The sequence below is a fragment of the Pristis pectinata genome, chromosome 6 (assembly GCF_009764475.1).
Source record: "Pristis pectinata isolate sPriPec2 chromosome 6, sPriPec2.1.pri, whole genome shotgun sequence".
Taxonomy (NCBI): domain Eukaryota; kingdom Metazoa; phylum Chordata; class Chondrichthyes; order Rhinopristiformes; family Pristidae; genus Pristis; species Pristis pectinata.
Genome location: NC_067410.1, coordinates 25,593,181 through 25,618,752, shown reverse-complemented (window position 1 = coordinate 25,618,752; position 25,572 = coordinate 25,593,181). Strand labels below are relative to the sequence as shown.

General features: G+C 39.2%; 1 protein-coding gene across 1 annotated transcript in view; it reads left to right on the top strand.

Moving 5' to 3' along the window:
- Nucleotides 1-25,572, top strand: part of LOC127571333 (dynein axonemal heavy chain 12-like) — a 144,971-nt gene that overhangs the window by 95,408 nt on the left and 23,991 nt on the right. Inside the window, 13 exon segments of the mRNA XM_052017623.1 lie at nucleotides 392-554; nucleotides 2,819-2,899; nucleotides 3,649-3,825; nucleotides 9,340-9,471; nucleotides 11,691-11,784; nucleotides 12,898-13,034; nucleotides 13,456-13,697; nucleotides 14,827-14,974; nucleotides 17,554-17,699; nucleotides 18,462-18,676; nucleotides 21,400-21,592; nucleotides 22,860-23,052; nucleotides 24,442-24,614. Of these exon segments, the coding sequence (XP_051873583.1) occupies nucleotides 392-554; nucleotides 2,819-2,899; nucleotides 3,649-3,825; nucleotides 9,340-9,471; nucleotides 11,691-11,784; nucleotides 12,898-13,034; nucleotides 13,456-13,697; nucleotides 14,827-14,974; nucleotides 17,554-17,699; nucleotides 18,462-18,676; nucleotides 21,400-21,592; nucleotides 22,860-23,052; nucleotides 24,442-24,614 (2,094 nt within the window).

The following is a 25,572-nucleotide window of genomic DNA, read 5'->3' as shown; positions in this document are numbered from 1 at the left end:
TTCCTCACAGAGGGATGTGAGTCTTTGGAACTCCCTCAAAGAGTAGTAGAAGCAGAGTCTTTTAATATTTTTAAGGCAGAGACGGATAGACTCCTGACAAGCAAGGGAGTGAAAAGTTACTGGATGGTAGTTGGGAATGCAGAGTTAAAATTACAATGAGATTAGCCATGATCTTATTGAATGGCAGAGCAGGTTTAAGAGGTTGATTGGCTACTCCTGCTCCTAACTCACATGTTCATATGTCATTAGATAATTCACAGTATAATGGGATCTAACCAATGCAAATTAAACTCTGCAGCTTTTAGACTTAGTTTTAAGATTCTGCAGACAGTAAAGATAATCTTCTTAGTCTTCTTTATATGTGACGGGAAGCAATATTATTTTGTTTCAGATTTCTTCAGGAGCTAGGCCGTCACAATTATGTCACTCCCACATCCTACCTGGAACTAATTGCTGCCTTCCGTCAACTCTTAACAAAAAAACGTGATACAGTGATAAAAGCGAAGAAAAGGTACACAAATGGATTAGATAAACTGGCTTTTGCTGAATCACAGGTAAGTCAACAAACAATAAATAAGTACCCACAAATCTTTAATCCTTTATGGCTACTACTTGAATTTGAGATTTATATGCACTTTATTATCCTCTCTTTCATCTGCTATCTTAACAAATATGCAAATTTACCTCTGTTTAATATTAACACTGAGAGGCTTTACTGAAATAATCAGGGCAGACTAACATTGTCTACAGAAAAAGGAACACAGTTCCTGACAAAAGGTTATGGATCTGTAAAGTTTCTCTCTCCACGGAGGCTACCTGATCTGCTAAGTATTTCAGCCTATTTCTGTTTTTATTTCACATTTATAGCATCTGTAGTTTTTTGCTTTTGGAATAACATTGTAAATGATTAATTGCAAGTTATAAATATGTAAACAGATGGCAATTTGGAAGTATAATTAAAATGACAATCTGAATTAGACTATTAGCCTATATTGCAGAAAACTCCATTTGGACCAATAGTATTTCAGAAAGCACAGTATTAGTGAATATCCATTTGTCACATTGTGAGAATGTTAGTCTGTAACATGTAATTGCCAACAAATTTGTGTGTGCTTATTCAGAATAGGCACTAAAATAGATTCATACCTGAAGTACATTGTTGCATGAGAATTAATTTAATTTGAAAATGGGTTTGATGTCAATTAAGAAAGAATGATTAGTTCTGCATTAAATACTTCAAATAAAAATGTATTTGCGGGCTCTTCAGCCGATTGTAGTTGTTCAACTATATTACAAACACTTCTTCACACAGTTCCAACCAAGTTTGCTACTTTTAAAACTTTTTTTAAGTCGGGGATGTGGGCTTTGTAGGCTGAGCCAGAATTTAATTGCCCATTCCTAATTGCCCTTGAGAAGGTGGTGAACTGCTGCCTCGAATCGCTGCGGCCCTTGAGGTGTGGCAATACCCACAATACTATTATGAAGAGTTTCAGAATTTAAACCAGTAACGGTGAAGGACCAGCAATATATTTCCAAGTCAGGATGGTGTGCAGCTTGGAGGGCAATTTCCAGCTGGAGATGTTCTCATGTTTTTGCTGCCCTTGTCCTTCTAGCTGTTAGAGGTTGTGGGTTTGGAAGGTTCTGTCTAAGGAGTCGTGATGAGTTGCTGCAGTGCATCCTGTACACAGTACAAACTGCTGCTACTGTGTGTCAGTGGTGAGGTGAATGAATAGTTGTGGATGGAGTATCTATCAAGCAGTCTGCTATGTCCTGCATAGTGTCGAACATTTTGAGGTTGTTGAAGCTGCTGGTATCCAGGCAAGTGGGGAGCATTGTAGATGGTGGACTGACTTTGGGGAGTTAGGTGAGTTACTCGCATCAGATTCCTAGCCTCTGACCTACTCTTGTGTATCTGGCTAATGTAGTTCACTTTCTGATCAGTGGTAATCCCCAGGATATTGATAGCGGGGTATTCAGTGACAGTAATGCTATTGAATGTCACACAGTCATAGCTGAATTTTCTTTTGTTGGATATTGTCATTGCCTGGCACTTGTGTGGCATGAATGTTACCTGCAGTTTATCAGCCCAGGCCTGGATATTGTCCAGGTCTTGTTGCATTTGGACATGGACTGCTTCATTATCTGAGGAGTTGCCTATTATGCTGAACATTTGTGAAATCACCAGGGAACTTCCCTATATCTGATCTTACCCTTGAAGTAATGTCACTGATGAAGTAGCTGAAGATGGTTGAGCTTAACAAGTGAGAATAACAGGTATTGAAAGTATGTACATCTGATTTCCTGAAAGCATGATGATGACACATGTCGGGGTACAGCAGCTATTTGCCTTCCAGTATCTTGCTCAAATGCCACTCTTTTAGTGTGAGCCTAAATAGTGAGCAGTATAGGTTTTTCAGTAACTGGAAATATCACAGTAGATCCTGGCCACTTGTGCAGAATTTCCAGTGGAAGTCACTGAAAAACAATTGGCTATTTTTCCCCCTCCTTAACACAGGAAACCAGAGCTAATTTAACACTGAGATTAGTTAACTCGCCATAGAGCAGAAATTGAACCTGGTATCCATCTAGCAAGTCATGCACAAAAAGCATAATTTGAATGCACTGAATAATGAGCAGTTGGGGAGAATAAAATGTTCAGCACCTTTTCATAAGAGCTACTTAGTGATGGGGAAAATTTACCTCTATATTAGCATAGGGACATTATAAAGGAAAAATTGCTTTTCCTGAAATGAAACATGAATAGATACTTAGTTGTGTATTTAAGTTAAATTGACCATTTGATGTCATGCTTCTGTAGGTGGGTGAGATGAAAAAAGAACTGGTGGAACTGCAACCAAAACTGGAAACGGCAAAAGTAGAAAATGCTCATATGATGCAGGTAAGCCCAAAATGGAAAATGGCTTTCAGCACTGCAATGGTCAGATGCTCCTCTGTACCACCACCTGTGTTTGGGTAGTTTTTGTTCTGTCAGCTGATAACCTGGGGTGGATCTACTGCCTCAAATTGTGGCCCAACAGACAATGGCCAATTGCCTCAAACCTATCTCTAATTCAAACCATCACTATAAATATTCTGATAGAAGTGCCAATAAAATATCAGCTAGATGCTTCTTAAAGAAGGCGCTTTACTTGGGCTTATCAAGGGCAGCATTAATTTCCTGCGTAGCAATCAATGATGGATATAAGGGGATCCAATCCTTTAAATGTTTTATTTTGCTTTTAGTTAGCTCAGTAGAAAATAAAGTATTGGATGAGGAATCGATTTCCAATGTCTCCTGTACTACCCTACCTGTAATGACGAACTACAATTTTTCGGCCATTGTGTTTTGAGAAATTAAGATGATCAGCGAGATTTAAGTTCAGTTTTAAGAGCAAAAGATGAATGATTTTTATCTTTGCTGAGCTACTGAGATTATTATTTGAAATGTTTATTTTAAAGGTTTTTTAATTATGATGAAATAATGTTAATATGTTAACATATTAGTTAATCTGACTTTAAATGCAATTTATATAGCACAGAAAAATAATTGAACATTTGATAATTGTCTGATGTTGTGGAGAATAATAATCTGTTCCTTTATACCAATCGGCAAATGGCATCTCAAAGTCGTGTTGTTTATTTCTCAAGGTGATAGAGGTAGAATCTGCAGAAGTGGAAGCAAAAAGCAAAGTTGTGAAAGTAGATGAAGAAGCAGCTACTGAGAAAGCAAATGAAGCTCAGGCTTTGAAAAATGAGTGCGAGAGTGAACTGGCAGAGGCTATTCCGGCTCTGGAGGCTGCACTTTCTGCCTTGGATACATTGAAGGTAAATCTCAGAACGTACATTGATTAGGAATTCAAACATATTTTTGACAGACCAATGCTAAAAATGTGCCTTTTGCTATTTTAAACCCTGACAACAAAAATGACCAAAGAAGGCATGTCCAGAAGAGTTGTGAAGTCTCATAAGTATGATGAGCAAAAACTCCACTTGAAAGCAATGAGAGATCCAAATTAGTCAAACTTGCTCAAGTATTAAAGAGAATCTCTTTCTTTTGCCAAATGGTGTAACAGATATTATGCTCTTTTGCATGTTTGTTGTCCATATCTTGAATAAGAAATTTACAAGCAAGAAAAGACTAGCTAATCTATCAAGTCTGCCTCAGAAGTTTCCATGCCATGTGTGACTTTTGAGGACAAGAATCAGTGGTAAAGTTATGTTTTAAAGGAGCAATGTTCTTTTAATTAGCATATTTATCAATTGAACATTCTTCATATTATCATGAATTATTTGACAAATAGATTGCAATTCTACCTGGCCTACTATTTGGATTCTCAGAAAACTAAAAGAATAACAGTTGGGTATTCTTCCAAAGCTCACATTTGTACTGTTGTGAAAGGATAAATGTAATTTTCACTTTGCCAAAACAACTGAACAAAAGCAGCCAATGATTGGTGAAAGTAATGCACGAGTGACCAGAGCCAGAAGAATGGACAGATCAGGGGGCGCTTGGTAAAAGTGGATCAGTTTACTGAAATGGTGGGGTGACATTGAGTCAGAGTCATACTGCTGACCATTGAATCTATTTAACCATTCGCCCGCTTTGGGTCAGTAGCCGCCTTTGCCTTGGCTTTTCAAGTGCCTGTCTGGATGCCTTCTAAATGTTGTGATTATATTTGCCTCCACCACCTCCTCTGGTAGTGGGTTCCAGACATCAACTATTCCCTATGTGAAAAACTTTCCCCTATGATCCCATCCAAACTTCTATCTCACCTTTAACCCATGCCCTCTTGTTTTTAAATACCTGCACCATGGGGAAAAAGATTCTTACTGTCAGCTCCCTCTCTGCCTCTTACAACTTTATATACCTTTATCAGGTTACACCTCATACTCCATTTCTCCAGGGAAAACAAACCTAGCCTATCCAATTTCTCCTTATAACTAAATCTTTCCAACTGGGCAACATCCTGGTGAATCTCCTTTTCACTCTCTCCAGCTCAATCACATTCTTCCTACAGTGTCACAACCAGAACTGCACACAATATACCTACCCTAGTGCAGCTATACCAATGCTTTGTGAAGTTACAACATATTATCCCAACTCTTATATTCTATGCCCTGTCCAAGGAAGGCAACCATTTCACATGCCTTCTATAGCACCCTGTCCATTTTTGGGGAACTATGGATATACACCAAGGTGTCTCTGTTCATCAACACTCCTTGGAATCCTACCGTTTACTGAATATGTCCTACACTTGTTTCACTTCCCAAAATGCATCCCCTCACACTTGTCAGGATTAAATTTCATCAGCCATTGCTCCACCCAACTCTTCATCTGATTTATATCCTGCTGTAGCCTTAAACAATCTTGTTTGCTATCTATGATACCAATAATTTTCATGTCATCCACAGACTTATCATACTTCTTACATTCACACCCAGGTCATTAATATATATTAATGTAAATATAAATTTCATTGGTCCTAGCACAGATTCTTGCAGTATACCACTGGTCACAGACTTCCAATCAAAAAAGCATCCCTCCAACACCATCCTCGCCTATTATCACTAGGCCAATTTTTGATCCAATTTGTTTGTTTGTCTTGGATCCCACATGCTCTAACCTTCTGGACCAGCCTACCATGTGGGACCTTGACAAAGGCCTTACTAAAGTTCACGTAGGCAATATCTACCATCTACCCTCATCTTTCTTTTTCAATCTTTTTATTAATTTTCAGATTAATAAAGATTAATACATATAACATCGGTAATTATACACATAATACAAAGAGATTGGGAGGACAATCATGACATATATAATCATACAGAATAAAAAAAATATTCTAGACCCCACGGTTTCTTGGTAAATGAATATATTACAAAAAGAAAGTCAAAAGGAGAAAGAAAAAGATTTATTATATAAAAAAAACCCTAATCGAAAAAAAAATTGTAAGTAATAAAACGAAACAAACTAAAATAAAAATTTCAAAAGAAAAGAAAACTGGACTGATGTTTCTCAATGAAGAAAGAGTATTATTATGTCGTCAACTCTGCTCCTCTAAGTTCAAAGATTATTGAAAAGGGATCTATGTCATATGAAAATATTGAATAAATGGACTTCAAACTTCCTCAAATTTAAGCGAAGAATCAACAGTGCCACTCCTAATTTTTTCTAAGTTTAAACACGATACAGTTTAAGAAAACCATTGAAAAGTGGTGGGGGGTATTGGATCCTTCCACTTAAACAAAATGGATCGCTTGGCCATTAATGTAACAAAGGCAATCATACAACAAGCAGCAGCAGATAAGTGGCCTGATTCCATCATTGGTAATCCAAAAATTGCAGTGATTGGGTGAGGTTGTAAATCAATATTCAGTACAGTTGAAATAATGTTGAAAATGTCCTTCCAATATTTTTCCAAAAGAGGACAGGACCAAAACATACGTGTCAGGAAAGCCACCTCCGAATTACATCTATCACATATAGGATTTATATGATGATAAAAACGGGCTAACTTGTCCTTCAACATATGGGTCCTGTGAACTACCTTAAATTGTATCAAAGGGTGTCTGGCACACATTGAAGATGTATTAACTAATTGAAGAATTTTCTTCCATGTCTCTGTGGGTAAAAGTATCTGGAGTTCTCTTTCCCATTCATTCTTAATTTTATCAAGTGTCTCTGGACGTATTTTCATAATTAGATCATAAATTATTGCTATCAAGCCCTTCTGATAGGGATCAAAGCCTAAAATTTTTTCCATAATTTCAATTTTATATGGAGTCAGAAAAGAAGGCATAGTAACTTTTAAAAAATTTCTAATCTGTAAGTATCGAAAAAAGTGTGATTTAGGCAAATTGTATTTATTAGATAACTGTTCAAAAGATAAAAGACAGTTATCAATGAATAGATCACAAAATATGTTATTCCCTTCATTTTCCATAAAGAAAAAGCTGAGTCGATTCTGGATGGTTGAAAGAAAAAATTAGATTGAATGGGGCTTGATAATTAAATGTATTCAATCCAAAGAATTTATGGAATTGAAACCATATTCGTATTGTATGTTTAACTATTTGGTTAGTCATATGTTTACTTAATTTAGTAAGTGCAAAGGGGAGTGAGGCCATCTACCCTCATCAATCTTAGCTACTACTTTAAATTAGTGAGACAGGATTTCCCGTCTTTGGCTATCCCTGATCAGTCTGTACCTTTCCAGGTGTAAATAAATCCTTTCCCTTTGAATTTTTGCCAATAATTTCCCTACCACTGATGTAAGGCTCACTGGCCTATAGTTACATGACTTATCCCTGCTGCCCTTCTTGAAAAAAGGAACAACATTAGATATGCTCCAGTCTTCTGGTTCCTCGCCTGTGGTGAACAAAGATCATCCAGTCTACTCACATGATTGTTGGTGTGTGCTCCTAGTCATTAATATGGTAGGTAACTGGACCTAAACTTCTGTGTCACACACCCAACAGTCCATCTCATCCATGACTCAGAACACATCTCTCAGTAGGTGCACAACACTGTTTTGGTTCACCACAGCAGAAAGTGGTGTAAATACTCCAAATACACATTTTGGCCCATCATGAAATATCTCACCTTGGCACCTATACATGCATTTGTGGTCTTCCCCCTTAATGAGCATGGTGGTCTTACACAAATTATCTTTTTCATTCTCTTCAGCTGTGTAATGTATACCATTAATTATTCTTATTTTTTACCTCTTCATCCTCTGACTCCACTCCAGTTCATAGACTTGCCTCTCTACTTCCAAGGCAAGTGGGGACAACTTTCCCTAATAGCTTTTAGCTTCTTGAAGGACTTGTAGCTTTATACTCCTTGCCCTATCCTATGGTGGCAGTCACACCAGGTCTTTTTGAACAAATATTCTGAGGCTGATTGTCTCCCCTGGCATCCATGATAAGGCTTCCTCTATTTTCTTACTATCACGTGGACTACTGGCTCCCATTGAGACTTGTAGTGTCCATGTAATTAAGGAGACTGCCGCTACCACTAACTCTGCTCAAGCCATGATTCTGAGATGCAAGCAAGCAACAGGTGTGCAAAGTTGCCTCACATTCTTGCTTGCCACCTCACTACTGGTAGCATTTATGCATGCATCCTTAAATGTTAGGTCTACCATACTAACCTGCTTCACCTGAATTCTCTCAATGACTCCTAGTGACATTGAATTAAAATGTCCTTCAAGGTCTTCACTATGTTCTCAAATAATGTCATGGCAGTAAGTTGTGGAAGTAGTAGACTCACCGACATCACATTTGTCTCTAGTCCTATCACCAGCAACAAGATTGTCTTTCTTTCCTCATGCACCGTTGTTCTCCTCAATTCTATGTCCTTTTCTGAGACCTTAAACAAAATCATTTTTCTTAAAGAGCAACTGCAATCCATAAAGAGTCAACAACTGAGTTTGCTCATATTTCTTGAACTTCCAAATATGTATCACAGATTAATTTCCTACCATTTTCACCAGGTGTGTTCCTACTTGGGAACATGATTCTCAGGATTCAGTACACTGAATCTCCACCTCCCATTAATCTCACTCCCCAAACTCAATGCCAAAGTGGGCTTCATTTGATGTTGCTGCAAATAATACCACTTACATGAGCCAGAGTTAACATGATAACATCCTTAATTGACATGGACATTCTTAAACTAGACAGTGGTGTCTGATACAACAGTGTATCAAGGTACACTCAGTTCTTAAAGGTACATTAACAATCAACAATTAGGGATAGTCAGCATGGCTTAGTGCAGGGGAGTCATATCTTACTAACTTGATTGAATTTTTTGAGGAGGTGACAAAGATATGGAGGCTATGGAGGGGGTGCAGAACAGGTTCATCAGGATGTGTCCTGGATCAGAGATTATTAGCTATAACAAGAGATTGGAAAAACTTGGACTGATTTCTCTGAAGCGTTGGAGGCTGAGGGGTCATCTGATAGGAGTATATAAAATTATGACAGGCATAGATGGGTAGATAGACTTTTTTTTCCCAGGATGGAAATGTCAAATACTAAAAGGCATAGCTTTAAGGTGGTTACATAGAGAATAGTTGGTGCATGGAATGTGCTGCCAGGGGAGGTAGTAGAAGCAGATACAACAGTAATGTTTAAGAGGCATTTAGACAGACACACGAACAGGCAGGGAATGGTGGCAGAGGTGATGAACATAACAGACATATTTCTTAATGTATTATATTTTGGAACAATTTAAGCTAAATTTCACTTATTGTACTGCATGAATAGGTTAAGAGTAATGAAAATTTCTGCTTTAATTGATTATAACCCTAGTGCTAACTTTACTTTGTATATTAGCCATCTGACATCACAATTGTTAAATCGATGAAGAATCCGCCACAAGGTGTCAAACTAGTGATGGCTGCTGTTTGTGTCATGAAACTCATAAAACCAGAAAGAATAAATGATCCTTCCGGAAGTGGGGAAAAGGTAAAATCTAAAGTAATAAAGCATTCATAAGCATACTTCTACAAATGTTCAGTTTGAAAATGGATTTCTCATGCATTTTAGCTTTTCATATATGTTTTTGTATACTTAGCTTGATATATTTCCATAAAACAAAGTGCATACTATTGACCTATGATAATACAGTAATGAAATGGATTATGGAAATTTGGAATAATTACTATTACCTGTGAGCTATCCCTTCGTTGCTCTGCTGCTGTCAGGAGAATGAGCTGTCACTGGAGTGGCTGAACCCAGCAGGTCAGACAGCATCTATGGAGGGGAAATAAACAGTGGAAGTTTCAGGTCGAGAGCCTTCATCAGGACTGTAAAGGAAGAGGGCAGAAGCCAGAATAAGAAGGTTGGGGAGGGGGAGAAGCAAACCCTGGCAGGTGATAGGTGAGTCCAGGTGAGAGGTGGAAGGTAGGTGGGTGGGGGAGGGGGGAGATATAAAAAGCTGATAGGTGATAGGTGGAAGAGGCAAAGGACTGAAGAAGAAGGAATCGATAGGAGAGGGCAGTAGACCATGGAATAAAGGGAGGGAGGTGGGGAATAGAAGGGCAGGTCACGAGGGCAGGGGAAGAGGAAACAGAAGGGGTGAGGGGGCCACAGGAATGAGGGAAGACAAAGGGGTGGAGAATGGGGAGAAAAAGAGGAGGGAAAGAGGGGAGGGGTTATCAGAAGTTAGAGAAATCTATGTTGAGGCCATCATGTTGGAGACTACCAAGGCAGAATATGAGGTGTTGTTCCTTCAACCTCCACACCAGGAGCACTGGATGCAATAAATGACACTCTCGGATTCACACGTGAAGCGCTGCCTCACCTGGAAGGACTGTCTAGGGCCCAGAATGGTTGTGAGGGAGAAGTTGTAGGGACATGTGTAGCACTTTGTGGAGTTCTTCACCTGTGAATCCGAGGGTGTCGTTCACTGCATCCGGTGCTCCTGGTGCCACCTCCTCTACATCAGTGAAACCCAATGCAGATTGACTGACCACTTTGTCGACTCCGTCCGCTGCAAAAGCAAGGATCTCCCGGTGGCCAGCCACTTCAATTCTACATCCCACTCCCATATTAACATGTCTATCCATGGCCTCCTCTACTGCCACGTTGAGGCCAGATACAGGTTGGAGGAACAACACCTCATATTCTGCCTTGGTAGTGTCCAACCTGATGGCCTCAACATCGATTTCTCCAACTTCTGGTAACCCCTCCCATAGAACCATAGAAAACGACAGCACAGAAAACAGGCCATTCAGCCCTTCTAGTCTGTGCCGAAACATTATTCTACTAGTCCCATTTACCTGCCCCCAGCCCATACCCCTCCAGACCTCTTCTCCCTCCCCCTTTCTTTTCTCCCCCCACCTCCCATTGTCTTCACTCATTCCTGTGGCCCCCTCGCCCCTTCTCTTTCCCCTTTCCCCGCCCATCTATTACCCACCTCCTTCCCTTTCCATCGTCTACTTCCCTCTTCTACTGGATTCCTCCCTTCTTCAGCCCTTTGCCTCTTCTACCTATCACTTCTCAGCTTCTTACATCTTCCCCCCTCCCCCACCCACCTACCTTCTCCCCTCACTTGGACTCACCTATCACCTGCCAGCCTGTGCTCCTCCCCCTCCCTTGATCACCTTATTCTGGCTTCTGCCCTCTTCCTTTCCAGTCCTGATGAAGGGTCTTGACCCGAAATGTTGACTATTTATTTCCTTCCCTAGATGCTGCCTGACCTGCTGAGTTCCCCCAGCATCTTGTGTGTGTTGCTTTAGATTCTGGCATCTGCAGAAACTCTTGTGTCACTGGAATGGCTGAGCTCTGTTAGATAGTCTTCCAGCTCAAAGTTCCTTTGGGGACATGACTTGACTACAACTATTGGTTCCAGAAATGTTACCTAAATGGCAATACTCAACTCCTCCAGCATAGAAGTCTTCATGTTCTCCACTTACATAGCTGCTTCTATTGGATAATTTTTTTCCCGGTAACTAGCTAGAGATATGGGATGGTAATGGAAGATAAGTATTGCTTCATGGTTTGTGGCAGTTTGTGGGCATTATTTTGGAAAGTGTATTGGAAGAATGACAAAATGAGTATTATCTAGAAAGTTTACATCACAGATTAAATTTAATGCCATTTTAATTGGCAGTAGCTAATGAATGATGAGAGAAACTTGGTCTGTGGATTATCAAAATGTCTTCATTTGGTTTATTTTCAAGATTTTAGATTTTTGGGGACCCAGTAAGAAATTATTGGGTGATATGAATTTCCTACGAGACTTGAGGGAGTATGACAAAGACAACATACCAGTAAGTTTTCACCATATACAGTATATATTGGTTTTATAATTTTTTGACATTAAATTAATATTGTGATGATTATTTCAGTATTTTCCTACCTTATCTATATTTCATCAATAAAAAAAAACCTGGAAGTATTTGTGATGTTTTTCCTAATACAATCTACAGCCTGCATTAAGAAATCACAATGGATCCTGATGAGATTTTCTTAAGTCTTTACTTGCTGCATCGAAACTTTAAAATCCACCAATAAAAAGGAAAAAAAAAGAAATATTAGCCTCTGCTCAGGTTTTGGCACCAATGAGATCAAATTGTTGCCTGTTCCTCCCAGCTCATAGGGTGTTGGGTTATTTAGATAAAGGAAAGTAGGCTCTCTGTAGGATCTAACCTTCAATGCAGAACCTCGATTGGGGTGAGTAAAGTGCTCTGATCATCTTGATCTTATATAAGACTCCAGGGCTTTAAACTATTGATTGAGATCTAGCTTAGACTGGTTAACCCTTACTTGCTAAGATGCAGAAGGCAGGCATTCAGCCCATCAGATCTATGCCAGCTCCCAACAGATATTCCCATTATTTCCATTACCCTTTTTATTTCCCTGTGGCCTTGCAGCTTATTCTCTCTTGCATGTCCATCAATTCCTCTCTGATTTTTTTTTGCCACTTTCTGACGCACTAACGGATAACTTACATTCACCAATTAACATTCAGCATGCCTCTGGAATGTGGGATGAAACTGGAGCGCCTAACAGAGCACCCATGTGCTCATGAGGACAATGCGTAAATTCTACACCATCAAGGTTGGGATTGAATCTGGATCCCTGAAGCTGTGAGACCGCACCGCTCTCTGATTTGTCATCAGGCCCTCCATAATGAATCAGGAAGCTATAACCATCAGCTTCTGAGAAGCCAGGAAAGGGTATCTTAAAAACTTTTAATGAAGACATCCGAGATTGAAAACCCCTCCATTCATTCTCAATTCAATATCAATTCCAAGGGTATGCTGGTCTCTAGTGAGGGCGAGGATGATTGTTGGGAAGATGGAGAAAAAGGATGTAATGATAACATGTCTTTGCATCGCCTTAATTTGTTAACATGCATTATCCTATCTCCTTCTGGACAGGTAGCAGTGATGCAAAAGATACGTACTGAGTACCTCACCAATCCTGACTTTGATCCACAAAAAGTGGTTAAAGCATCATCTGCTGCAGAAGGATTGTGTAAATGGATTCTTGCCATGGAGGTATATGATCGTGTTGCAAAGGTACTGTATTTTTATTTTTTCAGTGAAAACAGCATTAGCACAGTCATTTTTTGCAAAGATATTTATTCTTACATTATTAATTTGCATAGTTTTAGAAAATACCCATTCATGCTGATCTGCTTTCTTTATATGTGTAAATTGGATAGTTCCAAAATGTAATTTCTCTAATACTTCAAAACAGAATTCTATTAAAATAGCTCATGAAACTCTTTGCATTGATTTTGCTGCCTTGGGTTGCATTGTAACCTACATTTTCAGACAAATAATAGAGCACTCAGTAGAGTCCACCCCTTACTCTCTTGGTGGCAATTTTAAATTCATTACTCCCTGCCATTGCATCATTCCACACTTTAAGAAATGTAAATATTGCAAATGATGTTGTAGTTAAAAATGAGAATGATTTGCAACATTATCATTTCAGGTTGTTGCTCCAAAGAAGGCTCGTTTAAACGAGGCACAAAGATCCTTGGCTCAGACCATGGAAATTCTGAACCAGAAGAGAGCAGAGCTTAAGGAAGTTGAAGATCATCTTGCTGACCTGAAAAAGACATTTCAGGAAAAAACTGAAGAAAAGGCACAGCTGGAGTTTCAAGTGGACCTGTGTGCTAAAAAATTGGAGAGAGCAGCGAAACTAATTGGAGGACTCGGGGGAGAAAAATCAAGGTTAGATGCTGAAAGAGGCATCCCTCTGGTGTTTCTGGCTTAAAGTGATAGTGAAACATAATTTTAGGATCAGTTACTTATTATTCCTAACAATGTATTCAAACATTGAGTAAAAACAATACTCAGATTTCAGCAGTTAACCCATGTGCCATCTGTCTCCAAATACTTTTTTATTTTGCCTTTGTCTACTTAAGGTGTGTTGAAAATTAGCATCCCTCAATCTTGTTCATGTTTCTCAGGACATAGAAGGAGGCCTTCCGCCCATTGACTCTGACTCTGTGCTGGCTCTGAAGTAATCCCATAAACCCTTACTTATCTCCCTGTTCCGTAGTCTCCCTTACATTCCCAACAACTCCACCCTGATTTCCCTTCCACCCATCTACACTAGGGACAATTTACAGTAGCCAATTAACCTACTAACCAGTTTATCTTTGGATGTGAGAGAAAACCAGAGCACCCAGGAGAAACCCACACAGTGACAATGTGCAAACTCCACACAGACAGCACTCCAAGATCAGGAATAAACCCAGATCACAAGAAATGCAAGTGAATTTTCCCTTAGTAAGACACTAGGAGATCCTATTATAATAAGAACATGGAACATTGCTGGATTGCTAACAGACAGCTTTTCAATTGATAATGAAGTGATTGTTAGTAGTTCCTGCAACAGTGTACAACCCACTGCCTTCAAAACACATTTATCACCAACCCTCCACACACACTAGTATAATAGAAGAAAAGAATATTGAAAGTATTCTGCATCTTTGTTTTCAAATTTCTTGGTTTTTGCTGGAAGTAGGCAGAGGAAACTAGGATATATATTGTGTGTCTAGGAAAATAACAGGTGTTGGTTCTTGTGCCTTGGTTGGTTGAAATGTGTGAAGATGAGAAATAATAAGCAATCATATTAAATTTAATTTGACTCTCTCCACTTGAATATCTTGAAATAAAAGAAGAGATTGCATTACAATTCCTGCTTATTTTAATGAGAAATATTGAGACAACAGCAGTAAAGTGGAGTTTCATTGCTTTCACAAACTACTTCCACTTTAAATATTTTGCTTCAATTCTAGTAGTTGCGTAGAAATTGTAATTTTCATGAACCATTTCTTACTATATTTGTCTCTAGGTGGTCAAAGGCTGCAGATGATCTACAGCTCACCTATGATAACCTGACTGGGGATGTATTAGTTTCAGCAGGAGTCATTGCTTATCTTGGAGCTTTTACGGCAGCTTTTCGTCATGAATGCATTGTCGACTGGACCAATATTTGCAAGGTATTCAGACCTGCAATTTTTATGCAGCTTTTCTGAGACCACATACTGAAATATGCATGCAGTTTACAGATGTTGCCAACAGCAAACGGAAGTGATGCTGCACTACAGCAGGTGTACTCTTATGTTTATAAATTGAAGAACATTGTTGTCCACAAAAGAGGGGGTTTTAACCAACATTCAAATGAAGGTACTAAATCTGGGAGTGCTTGATTTTGAAAAAAAGGTGGAAAAGATTTTAAAAAATCCTCTCTACCTCAGCCTTGATAAAGGAAAATGGAAAAGTACTCAAACAATTAATGATGCCTATTCCTTTGGATTTAAAAATGGTAGCTGCAGAGGTGATTCATGCATTGGTTTTGATCTTTTGAAATTCCATAGGTTCTGATAATATCCCTATGGATTGTAGAGTATCTGAAGCAATGCTGCTATGAAGGAAGGGTGTGTATGATGCGCTATTGCAAGGATTAGAGAAACAAAGGACTGCAGATGCTGGAATCTAGATGAAAAACACTATGATGCTGGAGGAACTGTGGAGAAAAGCAGACGGTCAATGTTTCAGGACAGGACCCTTCTTCAAGACTGAAGATAGGAAAAGGGGAAGCCCCGTATTTATGAAGGAAAAGCAGAGCAGTGATATGTGGACAAGAGGGGAGGCAGGGTGGGCACAAGGTGGTGATAGATAGATGCAGGTAAGAGATGGTGATAGGCAGGTGCAGGGGAGGAGGGGAGAGCAGATCCACCGGGAGATGGGTCAAAGGTAAGGAGGAAAAAAGTGGGAGGGGGGTGGTTAGAAGAAAGAGAGAGAGGCTAGGAATGGGAAGAAAAGAAGAGGCATGTTGGGGGTGGGTGTGGGGGGTCCAGGTGTGTGGGGATTACTTAAAGTGGGAGAATTCAATATTCACAACGTTAGGCTGCAAGGTTCCAAGACAGAAAATGAGGTGCTGTTCCTCCAGTTTGCACTTGGAATTCTCCTGGCAGTGGAGGAGGCCAAGGACTGACATATCTGTGGTAATGTGGGAAGGTGAGTTGAAGTGACTGGCAATGGGGAAATGCAGATCGCGGTTACGGACAGAGTACAGGTTTTCTGCGAAATGGTCACCTAGTCTGTGTTTGGTCTCACCAATGCAGAGGAGGCCACACTTGGAGCCCTGACTGCAGTAGATGATGTTAAGGGAGGTGCAGGTGAATCTCTGTCTCACCTGAAAGGACTGATTGTGTCCTTGGATGGAGGTGATGGAGGTGGTGTAGGGGCAGGTGTTGCACCTATGGCGGGAGAGTGGAAAGTTCCCAGGTTGGGAGTAGGATGGGTGGGGGGGGAGTGGGGAGGAGTGAATTAGGGAGTCGCAGAGAGTGTGGTCCCTGCAAAAGGCTTATAAGGGTGGGGAGGGGAAGATATGCTTGGTAGTGGGGTCCCATTGGAGATGGCAGAAGTGGTGGAGAATGACATGTTGGATACGTAGGCTGGTGGGATGAAATGCGAGGACAAGGGGGACCCTATCCCTGTTGGGTCTGGGAGGGGTGGGGGTGAGAGCAGAGGTGCAGGAAATGTCAGAGATATGGGTGCAAGCTCTCTTGACCACAGTAGGTCGAGTAGGTTGCAAGGATGAGATGCTTAAACAGCTGTTTACAATGCATATCAAAGGCCTGGATGAGGGAGTTAAGTGTAATGTTCACTTAGCTATTCAAAACGAAGGGAAAATAAGGATATTGAGGAAATACTGTATGAGGATAAAAAGTGACTACAGAAAGTAAAGGACTTTTTCATTGATGGAGCAAGAAGGTGACAGATGGAGTATAAAGCAGGGAAAAGTGCAATTATTTCTGTTAGTTGGAAAACTAACAATGCTGGTATACCAATTAAGTCAGTAATTATACAGTGCCATTATTTCAAGAGGATCGGGTGTGCGAATATAGAAGTTAGCCTGCAATTAAGTAGAACTTTGGCAAGATCACGCTTGGAACACCATGTACACTTTTGATATCAGTACCCGAAGAAGAATGGACTTGCCTTAGAGAGGGAGAACTGAAGATTTTCTGCATTCATTTGTGAATGAGAAAGCTGTCTTATCATACAAGATTGAATAGAATGTGCCATGTTGTCTGAGATTTGGCAACATAGAGATGATCTCATTTTCATTTATAAAATGTTTAGAGGGATGGATGGGTAGGATAGTGACATGTTTCCCCAGGCTGTAGGGTCTTGGAATCGTAGATTTATGAGAAGGCAACTATTTAGGACTGAGATGAAGGGAAACTTCTTTCCCCAGAGAATTGCAAGTTTTTGCAATTTTCTACTATGGAAATTTGAAGTCTTAAGGGGCACAGGGAGATCAGTGGTTAAGAGAATTTTGCAGGATATTTCAGACACCAAAGAGAACTTTGCAGGATATTTCAGACACCAAGGTTCAGCATGATCTTGGTAAAAGATAGAACAAGAATAATGTAATATACTTATGCTCCCATCTTTTTATGTTCTTAGGTGGGTTTTATTTATACTCCTTTTGCTTTTTTCTTTAGACTATTTATGTTTCTTGTTTTTTCTTTAAGTAAACCAAAAACTCTTTTTCCTCTGTTCACAGTCTAGAAATATCCCATCCACAGGTGAATTTTCCCTTAGTAAGACATTAGGAGATCCTATTGTAATAAGAACATGGAATATTGCTGGATTGCCAACAGACAGCTTTTCAATTGATAATGGAGTGATTGTCAGTAATTCCAGGCGATGGTGAGTACCAACTATATGTCACAGAGTAAAGAATATCACTTTGACAAACTGTTGGCAAAGTTCCCAATGGTTTCCTGAAGCCAGGCTATTTTCATTTTTATGACATGGTTTTCAATCAGGAACCAGTTGTAGAGGATAACTCATATTAAGTTTTGTCTTTTGCTGTTAAAATCAGCAGTTGGGAAATCACTAAGCAGGTTGTAATCAGATTGTGGCATTACACAGCCAAAAAGCTAGGAAACAAATAGTACAAATTTTATTTCATATTTTATGGACACCAAAATAAAGATTGATATATCCTAATGGCTTTTATTACTTTAAAATCCATGGAATTTTTTATCAAATAATGGAAGGAAGGAATTTTCAAAGCTCTAAGTTTTAGGCCAAGCAAAGTGATTCTGCAGTAATTATCACCTACTTCGCAGCTAAATGCTTGTAACTAATTGGCAATGTTAAGTCTTGTTCAATGTTTTTGACAGGGAGAACAAAATATAAAAAGTATGTGTTCAGGTCAAATCATTGATTCTGCTTTGACCCAACATGTTATGAATATAGGAACAGCACTGCTCATGGAGGAATGATTTCTGGGTTTGTATGCATATATCAGAAATTTCAAAATTATGATAGTTTCACCATCATTACAATTCCAAATGCTGTGCCTTCATGTGTAAACTGTAGTAATGAGGATCAGACCATTGAAAAATGTGTCTATCCCAGTTGTAAAGGATTAAGTATTTTGTATTTTGATTTTACCGATTTCAGGCCATTGATGATTGACCCACAAGGACAAGCCAATAAGTGGGTGAGAAATTCAGAGCGTGAAAATAAGCTGAGTATTATTAAACTGACTGACTCGGATTACATGCGCACACTGGAAAACTGCATGCAATTTGGAACACCTCTTCTAATGGAGAATGTTGGTGAGGAACTGGATCCTTCACTTGAGCCTCTTTTGCTCAAACAGACTTTTAAACAAGGTATCTATGTATTTCTGATTAATGTACATGGGATGATGTTGGAAATCGGCATAGAAACCGGCCATTCTAGCCTAACCAGTTATGCCAGCACTTATGGTTCTGTCTTTCTTCATCTAAATTTATCAGTATAACTCTTTATTCCATTCCCTCTCACATATTGTCCAGCACCCCCCTAAATGCATCTTTTATAATTTGTTTCAACCACTCTCTGTGTAAGCAAGTTCCACATTCACACTTTGGGTAGAGAAGTTTCTTCTGAATTCCCTTTTAGATTTCTTGATAACTATCATATTATGTAGGCTTCCAACTCAGCTCTTTTCCACAAGTTTCCTCTCAATCAAAACCTTTCATCATTTTAAAAGACCTCTATTATGTCATTCCTCGGCCTTTCGTTCTTGGGAGAAAAGAGACCCAATCAGTTCACCTTTTCCTGAGAGGTATGTACTCATATATTTTCAGTATCGTCCGGGTAACTCTTCTCTGCACCCGTTTCAGTAGCTGTGAACACAGTAGATCCATGACAAATCCTTACAGAGATCATTAGTCACCTTCTACTGTGTATCATCACACCCTATTCTCACTTTGCTTTCTGTCTTGAAGCCAACTGGCAATCCATTCAGTATTTATTCCCCAGTTCCCCAATTCCCCAATTGTCTGCTGAAGGCTTTTGAAAATCTAAATCAGTTACAACTTTAGAATTACTGTTTCTACTCCCTCTGTACCTATCCAAACAAGTCAATAACATTGGTTAGCAAGATTTTCTCCTTTTGAAATCCATGTTGACCATTCATTATTATACCATTCATTTCTAGATGTTTTCCCACTAAATAAGTTAAGTTGACAAGTTTCTAATTCCCTGGGCATGATTTATTCCTCCTTCCTAAATATGTATTGTGTCAGTTATCTTCTAGGCATTTGGTACTGTACATCCTTAAAAAAATTAAGTATATGTTGTTATGCCTCTGCCTCTTTTCCTGAGATCCTTTCAAAATACCAAAATACATTGAAACAATCAATCCAGACTAAATATCTTGTTCTCTTTGGGTTTGCTTAGTATATTTAATTCTTATATTAAATGCCATTTTCTCATCATCCAATATCATGAACATGTGTTTTATCTCCATGGAAAATATGAAAGGGAAATAATAATATAATATTTCCGCCATCTCCCTATTATTGGCCATGGCATGACCTATTTACCCCTTAATTACCTCCTCCTATCCCAGCCCTCTTACTGTCTTGTCTGTAAAATACTATTTTGCTTCATGTTCCTTGATAATTTAACTTCATAGTTCCTCTTTTCCTTGCTAATTTTTTTTTTACTTCTAATTACTTCCTATTCCAACGTAATGTACATTCCTCTGAAATCTGTTGTCCTTGCTCTCAAATTTTTCTTCATCCTTATCCTTCTATGGAGTCTCAAGAGTGTTTAATTTATCCTTGCCTCTGAGCAGAATATATTTTTCCTGCAGCCTGTGGGATATTCTTTTAAATGTTTCACATTTGTTGCAGGCAATTTCTAAGCCTATAAATTCTAACTTCCAAAGAAATGCCAATAAAGTTGTGTTCTGTATTATCCAATAGCAGTTTCTTCAGAGAGAGTTGCCCTTGTGTGCAATACAAGCCAAGAATCAGACACATAAGTGACATCGTTTCATCATGGTAACTGATCACAATTTTAAAAGTCATGAAGAACTGCAAATATACAAGAATGAAATCCCACCTTGCAGTCGAAATTCCCAACAGGAATTGCCACTTCAAGTGGTGTGGCTTAGTTAAATTACTTTTAACTGAGAGTGCAAAATAATGGTGTTGGGGGCATACCATGTCTATGATGGATACGTAGACATTGTAATGTGAGAACTGGATAGTCAGGGGAATCATCAAAATGGTTGGACCTCTCCGCCACTTCATTGCCCGAACAAAGAAAGCAAAAGGCCTTACCTTTAACATTCAAGTTATCTCGTCCATTGGAGAGGTTTCAAAGGTCAGCTTCAAAGGCAGACTCCCTGTTAATGGCTCTGGTAAGGACTGACCCTTAACTGATGAATGAGTATGCTTTCTTCCTGCCATTAACACCTCTTTTCCTATTTGAGTTTCAAACAGTTTCTACAGTGTGAATGCTTGGATGTATTAAGACCAAAAAACATTTGGAATTGGAAATGGTTTATTATTGTAACATGTGCCGAGATATAGTGAAAACAGCTTTGTTTGCATGCCATCCAGACAGATCATTCCATGCACAAGTGCATTGAGGTAGTAAAAAGGAAAACAAAATGCAGAATATAGTGTTACAGTTACAGAAAAAGTGCTGTGCGGGTAGACGAATAAAGCACAAGGGCCATGACAAGGTAGATTAGGAGATCAAGAGTTCATCTTTTAGTGTGTGAGAGGTCCATACAAAAGCCTGATAAGTTAATTAAATAAAACAGTCCCTGCTGGTGGAACTGCTCGACAGATCAGGCAACATCAGCGGAGAGAGAAACAGGGTTAATGTTTCAGATTAATGACCTCTCAACATATTTCATCAAATGATATGTCATTAACCTGAATTGTTCATGTTCTTTCTTTGCAAATACTACCAGATCCAAGTTTTTTTGAAAATAATGTTAGGCCTGAAGAACTGTTTGACAAGCAATACTATCATTTTTCAGATAAAGCACATGGTTGTGTGTCAATAATGTGAAAAAGAACATCAGGAACTTATTTTCCTTTTTTTTCAGGTGGTATGGATTGTATCAAACTTGGTGATACAATTATGGAGTATTCAATGGATTTCAGACTCTATATAACAACAAAGCTGAGAAATCCACATTATTTGCCAGAGCTGGCAACAAAGGTTTCTCTGCTCAACTTTATGATCACCCCCGAGGGGCTTGAGGACCAGCTGTTGGGGATTGTTGTTGCTAAGGAGAGGTAAACTAAGCCACTTATAGACTGTGCTTTTCCCAAATTCTGATATTTTACTTCATTAAAGTGGCCATACTTCTTATTGTGTCATCTGATGTCATTACATGGCAAGTCTAGTAAAAGAAAAGTATTCATACTAGGCAGTTAATGTTGTCAATAAAGCAAGCAACGCTAATTTGATGCTGAATGCAGCTATTTGGAGTTCAGAATTTCAGCTTTTGTTCTCTTTCAATGTGCAAGACCACACATGTCTACAGCTGTGTAGAATCCCCATCCAGGGAATAAAGGAGCTACCACTTCATGCGAGTTTGTTTCTGAATGATTACTGTTTGATGCTTTTGAGAATTCTTCAAAGTCACTCAAGATTTACAGAGGTTAATGTGGAAGAAGCGGAAGGACATTGTGACAGAACTTTCAACAGGTCACAATAAGCACTGCATGCTATTTGATGCTGCTGTAAATACCAGTGGCCTCTATACATGTGCACATTATTCGGAGGACATGAACCCAATATGCTAAAGTGGACAATTTATACACTGGTTATCTAATTGCATTTAGTAGTTGGGTTTTTAATTAATTGCTGTCATATGTAGAGTCATAGAGTTGTACTGTACAGAAATGGGCCCTTCTGCCCATCATGTCCATGCTGAACTATTTGCCCATCTACTCAATCCTATTTGCTCGTAATAGGTCCACATCCTTCCATGTCTTGCCTATTCAAGTGCCTGAATAAATGTGTCTTAAATGTGGTGATTATATGTGATTTCACCACTTCCTCTGGCAGTGCATTCCAGATATCAGCCACTCTCTGTGTAAAATAACTTTCCTCTCGGATTCCCTTTAAAACTCCTTCCTCTCACCTTTAACTTTTGACCTCTTGTTTTTGATTTGTAGTTCAAAAATATGCTGTGCAAGAGAATCTCTAGGTCTTTGATTTGAGATAAGATGTTAAACCAAGGTCTCAACTGTCTTCTTAGTTAGGTGGTACTGTTTCAAGATGAACAAAAAAAGACCCGACAATATTTATTCTCTATCAACCTAACCATTAGTCAGTTATTTGTTCATTTATCTAACTTCTGTATGGGGGACTTTGCTGTGCACATATTGACTTTAGTGTTACCCTACATTCCAATCATTCAAAAGTGCCTTATTGACTTTGATTTGCATGGGAGAAGTGGATGCCCCACATTGAAAACTTTGTGCCAGAGTTTTGTTCACTCACATTCTGATGTTAGAGATGTATAATATCAGGCCTTTCAATTTGTCTGACCAGGCCTGAACTGGAGCACGAGCGGAATGCATTGATTGTCCAGTCTGCATCCAATAAGAAACAGCTGAAGGAAATTGAAGACAAAATCCTTGAGACCCTTGAGGGGTCAGAAGGAAACATTCTAGAAGATGAGAGTGCCATTAAAATCCTGGACTCTGCAAAAATTATGTCTAATGAGATTACTAAGAAACAGCAAGTAAGAAACTGACTGAAAAATGTACTTGAGCGTTTGTATTAACTATATTCAATACTATTTTTCTCTATAATCACTCTGATTTAGATTTTTTACAGAAATCTATTTGCTTTGTGAATTTTGTACTATGCTCTGCTAAACTTTTTTTTTAAATTTTGGTGAGCTTTTTCATAGCTGTTTAAGGGTGAAGTGGGAACAAAACTACAGCATATTAAGATATCTCATTTTTACTTGACTATATTGATAAATTGCATTCATTGGAGTGTAGCTGGCTCTCATAATTGGAAAATGATGCCAGACAAGATGCAAAAAAAAATAAAATTGATGTAAATATTTAATATAGCAAAGTCGAATTCCTCCTAAGTGAATAATTTTCAAGACCAAACAACAAAATTAAATTAAGGCATGGGCCTCTGTTAATTTTACGCCCAAGTACTCAGTTCATATTAAACCTATGCTTAAATTTGATCTAGTATATCCAGTAAAGATATATATAAGGTAAGATATTTATTTATTAATCGCACGTATATCGAACAGTGAAATGCATCTTTCTGCGTCACTGAGAATGCACTGGGGCAGCCCGTAAGTGTCACTACTCCTCTAGCACCAGCGCAGCATGCCCACAGCTCCTAACCTGTACATCTTTGGAATGTGGGAGGAAACCGGAGCACCCGGAGGAAACCCACACAGACACAGCGAGAATGGAGAATGTACAAACTCCTTACAGACAGCGGCAGGAATTGAACCCGGGTCGCTGGCGCTGTAATAGTGTTACGCTAACCGCTATGCTACTGTACTCTGCTGAGTTTAACATCGTTAATTTATATTTCATTCTTTCAAAGTTGGCCTTACTTAAATTTTGGTTTGTGTATCTTGTTTTTCCTTCTAAAACTTAATATCGAATTCAATCAAATTATTGTTATTATTTTTACAATATTCCTTTGGAATTGATTCAGATTTATTACTCATCACTAAGAATGCATTTCTCAATGCCTGTAAAAAGGATTAAGTGAAATCCACTGACTGTGCACTGTAGATTCAAGACTTTCAACAGTGACTTGAACACAATAAATCTAGGCTGATACTTAAGTGTAGAACTTTCTAGGATGCCACATTTTGGATGACTGCCCTTTTGGTGGAGGACATGGAGGATCAGGCAATATTTCAAAGAAGGGCAAGGGAATTAACCTCATTGTCCTGGCCAATATTTATCCCTCATTAGCACTATTGACAACAGATTATTGGACCATTTTCTTTTGCTGTGCACAACTTTGTGCTGTGGTTCCTAACTTTATAACAGGTTGCAAAGGATGCTATATCAATGCTTTAGTTAATTAAATCTTCAGCTCTTCTACCCTTTGTCAGCTTAATACTATTTATTATCTGTATCAGGTTGCTGAGAAGACTGAACTGAAGATTGCAGAATCCCGAGAAGGATACAGACCAATCGCTAAGCATTCTGCTATCCTTTTCTTCAGCATTGCAGATCTGGCCAACATTGACCCTATGTACCAGTACTCCCTGAGCTGGTTTGTCAACCTCTATGTCAATTCTATCCATGACAGGTACGGTTATCAAAGTAATAGGAAATTCTTATTGTTTTAATTCATTTAAAAAAAAGATGGAGCCTCAGACCTCTTGACATGTGAGGAGATTGGTTTGAGCAAAATAGTGAGGGGATGAGGTGATAGTGGACTGGTGTCCATGTGGGAGTGGGGTTGTTTTGAGGAAGTAAGAATTGATTGGACTTGCTGTCCTAGTTTATCCTCCCACCCACCAAGGATTAATGCACATAGTTCCCCTACGTCTTCATATAAATTGTCCAGATGCTGAGGTCCAATCTCACTGACTCCTGGCATTTGTGACTTCAGTGGCATGACCTACATGGTGGCAGGACTTGCAGTGGTGTAGTGAGGAGAACGAGCCCAAAAGCCTTTGGTTGGGAAAGTACTGATCCACCTTAGCCAGTTATTACATCTGCTCTTAATAGTCAGAGTCATAAAGCATGGAAACACCCCCTTTGGTCCACTGATTCTGCACTGTCCAGCAAGCACCCATTTATGCATTTTACAATAATCCCATTTCATTCTCCCTACATTCCCCTCAACACCCTCTCCCCTCCCCTCCCCCGTCAGATCCCAAATTCCAGCACCCACCACACATTCGGGGCAAGATACAGTTATTATGGAATAGTTACAGGTTCTGATCAAGTCAGCAGTAGCAGGTTGGTGGCACTGAGACCATCTCTGAGGCTCAGCGGATAAGGGAGAAGTCAAGAAGGGTGTTAGTGATAGGAGACTTGATAGTTAGGGGGACAGAAAGGAAGATGCCCAGATGGTGTGTTGCCTCCCGGGTGTCAGGGTCAGGGACATCTCAGAGCGGCTGCCGAACATTCTCAAGGGGGGGGGGGGGGGTGAGCAGCCAGAGGTCACGGTGCATGTTGGTACCAATGACATTGGTAGAAAGAGGGATGAGGTCCTGCACACTGACTATAGAGAGTTAGGAGAGAACCTAAAAAGTAGG